General features: G+C 50.2%; 1 protein-coding gene across 1 annotated transcript in view; it reads right to left on the bottom strand.

The window, feature by feature from the left end:
• Positions 1 to 1,787: 1,787 nt before the first annotated feature.
• The window catches only part of ZDHHC12 (zinc finger, DHHC-type containing 12), a 16,143-nt gene continuing 7,960 nt past the window's right edge, over positions 1,788 to 9,970 (bottom strand). Inside the window, 2 exon segments of the mRNA XM_015426463.1 lie at positions 1,788 to 2,701; positions 8,031 to 8,248. Coding sequence (XP_015281949.1) covers positions 2,389 to 2,701; positions 8,031 to 8,248 — 531 coding nt within the window. The 3' untranslated portion in view covers positions 1,788 to 2,388.

Genomic DNA, 9,970 nt, shown 5'->3' with positions numbered 1-9,970 from the left:
GGCGGCCGGGACCGTTGGGGGCGGGGTGTGTGGCCTTATGACACACTTCCGGTGATGTCAGGGGGTGTGGCCTTATGACACACTTCCGGTGATGTCAGGGGGTGTGGCATATGCTAATGAGTTATGCTAATGAGTTCCCCTAGCTCTTTTTCTATGAAACGACCCCCGGTACACATGATAAACCTATCCATGTCAAAATATTGTATATTATAATTAATTAGAAAATTTACTAGAGAGCGTCTCATTGCAGTGCTTTCCCTTTTTGATTTTCACTTACAGTCTCCTTGTGGTCGCTGGAGATCTCCCAGCATTACAGCCGGTCTCCAGGCAACAGAGATCAGTTCCCCTGGAGAAAATGGCCGCTTTGGAAGGTGGAGTCTGTGGCCTTCGACCCCACTGAGGTCCTCCCCCCCCCAAAACAATTTCCAGGTATTATTCAGCTCAGAGCTGGTAAACCTAAGCCTACACAGTCTCATCAGGAACAAAATTCCCTCCTTTAACAAGCAAGTACAATGGGCATCATTAACTAAAGTTACAGTTTTACCCAATGTTGTCAGACTCTGAACTACTGTATTTGCACTGCATTGCATATCCAGAGTTAAAGGAAAACCCTGGTTATTTGTAACGTGCAGCCCTCCCACTAGGGCTAAGGGAGACTCCTTGGGCCCACTGTTGGTTGCTGATGGGTTAACCACACTCTGAAGACAGCTGGCGTCTCAGTTGCACTGCCCGCAGCAGCAGTCTTCAGATGACATAAACGACTTAGGTTTGTTCAGAAGAACGTCAGAAAGTTTTCCAAGTCATTCAGGCACCCCTGGAAACCTAAAAACATCTCAGTTCAGAGCTAACCACGGTTTTGCGTTTCCCGAATCTGAAAGAGGTGGTTAGTTCTAAACCTTCAAACCAGGACCGAAGGGTGCGTTCTGTTTATCGCTTTGCTCAGTTCAGGCAGCACAACAAGTTGAGAAGAAGAAGAAGAAGAGAAGAGATTGGATTTATACCCAGCCCTTCTCTACCCAAAGGTGTCTCAGAGCAGCTTACAAACTCCTTTCCCTTCCCCTCCCCTGTGAGGTAGGTGGGGCTGAGAGAGCTCTGACAGAAACTGCTCTTTTTCAAGAACAGCTCTTGTCAGAACTACGGCTTGCCCAAGGTCATCCAGCCAGGTGCAAGTGGAGGAGTGGGGAATCAAACCCGGTTCTCCCAGATTAGAGTCCGCGCACTTAACCACTACACCAAACTGGCTCTTCCTACTTCCCATTCAGTGGCAGTCTTGGCTCTGCCCTGCCTGTGAGCCTGAGGACTTCCTGGCTTGGTCTTAAAAGGCCACACTGAGGTTTGTTTTATGATGTCTCAAGGACAGCAGGGGTCCCCACGCCCCCGACCCTTTTGAACCTGCAGGCACCTTGGGAATTCTGACACAAGGTAGTGGGCCCAACCGCAAAATGGCTGTTGCAGCAGGTGGCGCCAGCCACAAAATGGCTGCCGTAGCTTGCTTTCAATCACACAGTGAAGACTGTTGTGCTGTGATGGAAGCGGCTGGCAAAAATCTGCAACGCCAATTAAATCTCCAGTGGCTAATCAGAACAGCTGCTGATACACCTGGCCCACCCACTTTCTAAAAATACTTGGCACGCAGAGTTCCCTCTAAGCTGTGTTAGTGTGAGCCAGCTCACAGTTTTTTTAGCCTCCAGCTCACACATTTTTGTCTTAGCTCAGGAAGGATGTGGCTCCAGAGCAAACTAATTCATGCAGTAGCCAAATCGTTTGCTCTCAACTTTAATGCCGGTAGCTCACAAAGGAGAATTTCTGCTCACAGGACTCCACAGCTTAGAGGGAGCATTGGTGGGCAGGCTCTAGGAAAGGCATCTGTCGTCACCATGGTTCCTCCAAGCACCACGCTGGGGGACCCCACAAAACCACCACACACACGCCGACTACAAATCCTGGGTTTCCAGTCAGGTTAAGAGTCAAAGGCAACAGGGTTTTTTGACCGCTGGGTTATACATCTTCAGTTATAGCCTGACACTTCAACTTTGCTGTTTTAAAAAATGAAACAGATCCGTTCTTGCACAAGAAAACTGGTCCCTTTGGCGAGAACACCCGCAGATTCAGAAACCACAAGGAGCTGTTTTTCGTCTTGTGGTTTTCTAGGAGCAGCAGCAGCAGCTGGCCGGCGCTCCCCCCCCCCAATACATAAAAGCACTTTGTGTCAACAACAAAGGAGTTTTTTGTTCACAACTAACATCCCCTCGGGCTGTGCTGAGAACAGCTCCCAGCTCTTTTAGCCTCTCTGTGCGATGAGGCCTGGCTCCCGACTCTGGCGAAAGCTTGTGGAGCGCTCGACCCAAAGACTTAGCGGCTTGGGCTCCCTTGGCATCCGCTCCGGCCTCACACGCTGGTGTCCCCCTCCCCATGGAAATACAGATTCTCCCAGGCGACCAGGCGGCAAGCACAGAAGAACTTCCAGAGATTGCGGAAGATGCCCTGGTCAAACGGGTTCTCCTCTTTGCACTGTTTCAGGTAGGAAATGCGGTGACGGGACATGAATTCCCACGTGGTGGTGTTGCATGAGACCAGGTACAGGTGCGAAACCAGCAGCAGCGAGACCACGACGGTGAAGACAACGATCACAAGGAAGGAGAGGAGGAGGAGGAAGTTGTGCTGAAGCCACAACCAGGACAGCTCGAAGTTCAGGCCGGACCTTGTGTTTAAGAGGGGGAAAGTAGGCATTGAAGTACCAATCTGTACACATGAACACACACACATGAACGCGCACACAAAGCCGCCGCATACTGCATCAAACCAAGGGTTCACCAAGGTCAGTATCGTCTACTCAGACTGGCAGCTGCTCTCCAGGGTCAAAGGTCTGGTCCTTTGTAACTGGAGATGCCGGGGACTGAACCTGGGACCTTCTGTATGCCAAGCAAGAGGGTTCTTCCACTGAACCACAGCCCCTCCCCATAAGCTTTGCATTTATTCCACCCTGCTCTCACATGAAGCTGCCATATACCGAGTCAAACCATCTATCAAGGTCAGTATTGTTGACTCAGACTGGCGGTGGCTCTCCAGGGTCTCTGCCGTCACCTCTTGCCTGGGCCTTTTAACTGGAGGTGCCGGGGGTTGAACCTGGGACTTTCTCCATGCAAAGCAGAGGCTCTACCACTAAGCCACGGTCCCTCTGCTCCCAGCCAACAGTGTAACAAAGCAGTTGAGAGTCTGATCTGTGCAGCGTCTGCTTTCACCTCGGGACTGGGGGTGCAGCCTACCATAACTTCCCTAAAATGACCTGAATGCTTGATATGGAAATAAAATGTAAACAGGGATCTCCGCTTATCACCAGTTACTGCTGTTGTGGCATGCATGGTCACTGCTGGATGATGTGAACATTTCAATGCAATCCTAGAACGAGGAACTCTGCATTTCAGGGTATTCTGAGCTTGCTGTTCAATATTTCCCCCTCTATAACCATGCATATGCATATGTGTGTATATTTTGTTGTTGTTCAGTCGCACAGTCGAGTCCGACTCTTCGCGACCCCATGGACCAGATCCCGCCAGGCCTCCCTGTCTTCCGCCGTCCTCTGAAGTTTGCTCAATTTCATGTTCGTTGCATCTATGACACTGTCTAACCATCTCATCCTTTGCCGTCCCCGTCTTCTTTGACCTTCAGTCTTTCCCAGCATCAGGGTCTTCTCCAGTTATGCATGGTTATAGAGGGGGAAAAAATTGAACAGCAAGCTCAGAATACCTTGTGTATATACACACACAAACACACACACAGGGCTTTTTCGTTTTGAAAAAGAGGTGCCGTATACTGAAAACTCATGAACTTTTAATCATTTTGGAAAGAATTTTGTCGAAGAGGTTTGTTTATACCCCGCCCTTCCCACCGAGGCAGGCTCAGGGCGGCTTACACAAGTACATAAATAACAAGACCCACAAAAAATCATCTAAAAACAGTTTACTTATAAAACAGTTCAGTATCATAAGGTGCTAGCGATGATTAATTAATTACTTAGTGACGGCATACTGTATGAGTGCATGCAAAGGCCTAACTAAATGTTCTGCTCAATGATCTTCCTGATATGAGCGGCAGCACAGGCTGTGGATGTCAAAGCCAAGGGCCAGGGCTCTGTAATTAGGATTGGTGGTGGTAATAGTGGCAGGTGGAAGAGCTCCGTCTTGCAGGCCCCGCGGAACTATAGAAGAGGTTCCAGAACTCCATTCCTGCGTGTTCCCCCAGTAAAAAGGCTGTGTCTGCATGTATACACACTCACACATGAGGATCCACCTCATGCATCTAAGGAAGCAGGCTCTAACTCCCTGAAAGCTTATGCTAGAATAAAGCGCATGACTGAAATGTCAGTTTGGTTTTGCTGCACAACACCCACAGCTGCTGTTCTGGAATTTGAAAAATAAATGCTTTTGTTACTATTAATTATCATTACCTATTGTGCAGGGGAGGTGTGCAAGTACTTGCCTTTGACTTGATCAAGGATGTTGCTATAGATTCTCCCTTTTAATACACACACACAGACTTTAGGTTGAACTCTGATGCTGACAAGTTCTGCTTCCTTCTGAGCAGAAGACTTGAGCATTGGCTCAGGTGCTCTGTGAGGTTTCAAGAGGGCCTGATATTGTCAGCAAATGACCAGGTACATTCAGTCACAGCCAGCCACAGCTTATGGGGCTAAAGGCAGGTAGCAGAGCAGATGAGGGAAGGGCCCGGCAGGAGACGATGCGAGCCAGACACTGTGGATGGGGCAGCAGTTCACTGAGGAAGGGGGGAAAGGTGCAGCGTGAATGGGCCATCGTGTAGCCATGTCAGTGAAGGCCAAGTAAAGGACTGAGGGGGGAACATTTGACCCAGTGAAGGGCCAGCACTGTTATCTATGCTTTTAGCTGAAGTCTCCAAAACTCTGCATTCCTTGCCTCAAAGGGCAAGCTAATATCAACTAAGCCTTTCACACAGATCCTGTTTTCTGAAACGACAGCAGTCAGCAGTCCATGTCCCGTTAGCAGCACACAACAGATAAGGTAGTGGTGTTTTTAAAAGTATGTTAGGAAGGAAGCCATGGTAGCTGGGGGGAACCTCCACCTTCGGAGGCACTGATCCTCTGAATCCCAGAGCCAGGAGGCAACATCAGGGGAAGGCCTCAGCCTCTAAGCCCTGCTGCTGGCCCTCCAGAGGAACCGGATGGCCACTGTGTGAGACAGGAGGCTGGACTGGATGGACCGCTGGTCTGATCCAGCAGGGCTCTTCTGATGTTCTAGGGAAGGCCTCAGCCTCTCTGCCCTGTTGTTGGCCATCTAGAGGAACTGGTTGGCTACTCTGTGAGACATGATGCTGGACTGAATGGACTATTGGTCTGATCCAGCAAGGCCCTTCTGATGTTCTAGGGAAGGCCTTGGCCTCTATGCCCTGTTCCTGGCCCTCCAGAGGAACTGGCTGGCCACTGTGTGGACCACTGGTATGATTCAGCTGGGCTCTTCTTATGTTTTTATGAATGCCTCGGCCTCTCTGCCCTGTTGTTGGACCTCCAGAGTAACTGGCTGGACACAGCGTAAGACGGGATGCTGGACTAGAAGGACCCCTGGTCTGATCCAGCAGGGCTCTTCTGATGTTCTTAAGTATAGATTGCTTTTCTATTAGTTTAAAGTTAGTGCAGTGTGGAGTAGACGTGCATTGATAGTGACTGCCTTTTTGTGATGTAAAACTTTGCTGTAAGTACCAAGGATGAACAATGTCATAGTGTCAGCATCTTGGATTTTCTTAGGAATAGATGCTTTCCTTGGTCGATCAATATTTATTTATTTATTTATTTTATTCTATTTATACCCTGCCCTCCCCGCCAGGGCAGCCTCAGGGACTACTCCAGTTGTCAGTAGTGATTTTGGACCCCTTCTTTGAACCCAGCTGAAATTTGTAATTGCCCCATCATTGACAGAGCACCATCTTCACGTACAGAAAGTCCCAGGTTCTATTCCTGGCATATCCAGGTCAACTAACCGATGTGGAGAGAAAGAGACCTTGTAATTGCCCCATCATTGACAGAGCACCATCTTCACGTACAGAAAGTCCCAGGTTCTATTCCTGGCATATCCAGGTCAACTAACCGATGTGGAGAGAAAGAGACCTTTTCCTGCCACATACCCAGGAAGAAGAAGAAGAGATTGGATTTATACCCCGCCCTTCACTACCCAAAGGTGTCTCAGAGAAGCTTACAAACTCCTCTCCCTTCCCCTCCCCACAACAGACACCCTGTGAGGTAAAAGAAGAAGAAGAGATTGGATTTATACCACGCCCTTCACTACCATAAGGTGTCTCAGAGCAGCTTGCAAACTCCTTTCCCTTCCTCTCCCCACAACAGACACCCTGTGAGGTAAAAGAAGAAGAGGAATTTGGATTTATACCCCGCCCTTCACTACCCAAAGGTGTCTCAGAGCGGCTTACAAACTCCTTTTCCTTCCCCTCCCCACAACAGACACCCTGTGAGGTAAAAGAAAAAGAGATTGGATTGAGAGAGCTCTTGACAGAAACGGCTCTTTTTCAAGGACAGCTCTTATCAGAACTACGGCTTGCCCAAGGTCATCCAGCCAGGTGCAAGTGGAGAACTGGAGAATCAAACCTGGTTCTCCCAGATTAGAGTCCGCGCACTTATCCACGACACCAAACTGGAAGAACTGCTGCCAGCCACTGCTGTGGATCGATAGTCTGACTCTGATCTAAAGCACTGACTGCTGTGTGCTGAGAACCTCCCATTTGTCACAGACTGCACAGTTCTGAGCCGTGTTGGGAAATGATGGGAGGACCGGTGCAGCTCTTGATATCAGGAGTCCCCAACCTCTTTTGAGCCTGCGGACACCTCTGGGATTCGGAAAAAGGGTGGCCACAAAATGGCAGCTGCAGGAGGCATCGCCACACAACTGCAGGGGGCCCCAGTGGAGTGGAGAGGAGGGGTCATTCACGGGGAAAACGCGTGAGGGAGTGGTGGCAAGTTGGCAACTCCAATGGAAAGGATGCTGTTTTCATATGCACAGCCCATCAGATCTCCAGTGGCCAATCAGAAGCCGTACGGGGCAAGAGCCCCGCACTGCCCCGCCCACTTCCTAAAAACGCCCGGTGGGCGCCATGTTGGAGACCCCCGCGTTGCCTTTTTCTCAAAGTCTTTTTGAGCTTCGGGCAGGGGCTGTTCTCCTTCCCACCCTGCCCCAATTAAAGGCATTGAGGCCCGTTCCACCTCTCCCCTACTTACCAGGCCACCTGAAGGGCCCACAGCAGAACCGGTGGGGCTGAGAGAGCTCTTGACAGAAACGGCTCTTTTTCAAGGACAGCTCTTATCAGAACTACGGCTTGCCCAAGGTCATCCAGCCAGGTGCAAGTGGAGAACTGGAGAATCAAACCTGGTTCTCCCAGATTAGAGTCCGCGCACTTATCCACGACACCAAACTGGAAGAACTGCTGCCAGCCACTTCTGTGGATCGATAGTCTGACTCTGATCTAAAGCACTGACTGCTGTGTGCTGAGAACCTCCCATTTGTCACAGACTGCACAGTTCTGAGCCGTGTTGGGAAATGATGGGCGGACCGGTGCAGCTCTTGATATCAGGAGTCCCCAACCTCTTTTGAGCCTGCGGACACCTCTGGGATTCGGAAAAAGGGTGGCCACAAAATGGCAGCTGCAGGAGGCATCGCCACACAACTGCAGGGGGCCCCAGTGGAGTGGAGAGGAGGGGTCATTCACGGGGAAAACGCGTGAGGGAGTGGTGGCAAGTTGGCAACTCCAATGGAAAGGATGCTGTTTTCATATGCACAGCCCATCAGATCTCCAGTGGCCAATCAGAAGCCGTACGGGGCAAGAGCCCCGCACTGCCCCGCCCACTTCCTAAAAACGCCCGGTGGGCGCCATGTTGGAGACCCCCGCGTTGCCTTTTTCTCAAAGTCTTTTTGAGCTTCGGGCAGGGGCTGTTCTCCTTCCCACCCTGCCCCAATTAAAGGCATTGAGGCCCGTTCCACCTCTCCCCTACTTACCAGGCCACCTGAAGGGCCCACAGCAGAACCACCAGCTGGACAGCCAAGTAGACGACAAAGAGGGGGTGATTCCTCTCCCCCACGCAGTTCTCGATCCAGGGGCAGTGGTGGTCGTAGCGACGGACGCAGTGCTGACAGGCCTGGCAGTGCTTGGCTCTCATTGGCTGCTACAGAACAGCGACAGGCAAGGAGGGGGAAAGTTTAATCACTTCTGGCTCCTGTTTCACAAAAAGGATCGTGGTAGATTATCACAGGTCAGAAGATTCCCCTTCTCTATAATGTCTCGGAGTGTGGAGGCGGTTCTCTTCTCCAGTTTGGTGTAGTGGTTAAGAGTGTGGACTCCAATCTGGGAGAACCGGGTTTGATTCCCCCACTCCTCCACATGCAGCCGCTGGTGTGACCTTGGGTCAGTCAGAAGTTATTTCAGAGCTGTTCTCTCAAGGGCAGTTCTCGAGAGAGCTCTCAGGGAAAGGGAAAGGGAAGGGAGATTGTAAGCCACTCAGAGACTCCTTTGGGTAGTGAAGGGCGGGGTATAAATCCAATCTCCTCTTCTTCCATTTTAACCCTAACGACAGCCCTATAAGGTAGGTTGAGGGGGTGTGCAAGGGATTGTCCCAAGGTCACCTAGAGAGCGCCACTACACTGCCTCTATGCATACTAATATAACATGCCTCCAATATGTTACTTCAGTAAGTGGCCTTAGAATGTTTTTGAACAGTGACCATGGAAATTTGAACCCAGATCCCCAGTCCTCGTCATATATATATGAGAGAGAGAGGATAAAATGGAGAAGTGGAGATAGACGTATGCCACTTTGAACTCCTCAGAAGGAGGATGGGGTACAAGTGTAAAGGATGAGAACTGAAAGACCTTCCCCCCAGCCACATTAGGGGTGTGTCACCCAATATGCAAAGGAGTTCCTGCTGCAAAAATAGCCCTGGATGCAGTGATGCGTAGAGGACTGCACAGTTCAGACCGCCCTGCATTCAACCCCCCACTCAGCCACCGACCTTACTGGTACCCGTCGCTCACTCAGTGTGGCCTACCACCCCAGGTTGGTGAGAGGGCAACATGGAGAAGTGGAGATAGATGTAGGCCACTTTGAACGCCTCAGGAGGAGGATGGGGTACGAGTGTAAAAGATGAGAACTGAAAGACCTTCCCCCAAAAATAACGACACTGGCACAGGAGTCTACATTATTGGTGTTTAAGGGATGGATCACAAGTTGTGATCTTGGGAGGGAGCCCTCTTTTCTCCCCACAACAGCAGCATCTTCTGCCTTACCGACGGCTCCTTTCGCCGCTCCATAACAAAACGGTCACCCTCTAGTGGCAGGGCTTCCCAGTCACGGACAAATGTAGAGAGATCAAGATGGGTAGCCCTGTTAGTCTGTCCATAGCAGTAGAAAAGAGCCAGAGTCCAGGAGCACCACAAAGACTAGCATAATTTGTGGTAGAGAGAGGATGAGCTTTCGTGTGTCACTGCCCACTTGTTCAGCTACAGATGCTGTATCTGAAGAAGCAAGACGTGACTCACGGAAGCTCCTCCTCTTCCACAGATTTTGTTAGTCTTCAAGGTTCTACTGGACTCTTTTTCTTTTCTATTGACACATGTTAACATTACTGGCAAATATTTACATCTTGCCCACAAAATCTCCCCCCAAAAAACTCTTTTTCTGGCAACTTGGAGAGAAAAAACACTATATATGTATAATACATAGATGCAGGTTTCTTATACTGATGAGTAAAAGCTGGGCGGCTCAAGTGGTTAAGACGCTGAACTGCAGGCTGTGGAAGGTCGGTAGTTCAGCAGTTCGAGACCTGGGTGCCGCATGATGGAGTGAGCTCCCGTCTCTAGTTCCAGCTCCTGCCAACCTAGCAGTTCGAAAGCAAGAAATTGCAAGTAGATAAATAGGTACCACTTCGGTGGGAAGGTAACAG

Source organism: Gekko japonicus, unplaced genomic scaffold (genome assembly GCF_001447785.1).
Source record: "Gekko japonicus isolate JY-2015 unplaced genomic scaffold, Gekko_japonicus_V1.1 scaffold1064, whole genome shotgun sequence".
In the NCBI taxonomy this organism is placed as follows: Eukaryota; Metazoa; Chordata; class Lepidosauria; order Squamata; family Gekkonidae; genus Gekko; species Gekko japonicus.
This window is presented reverse-complemented; position numbering and strand designations above follow the sequence as displayed.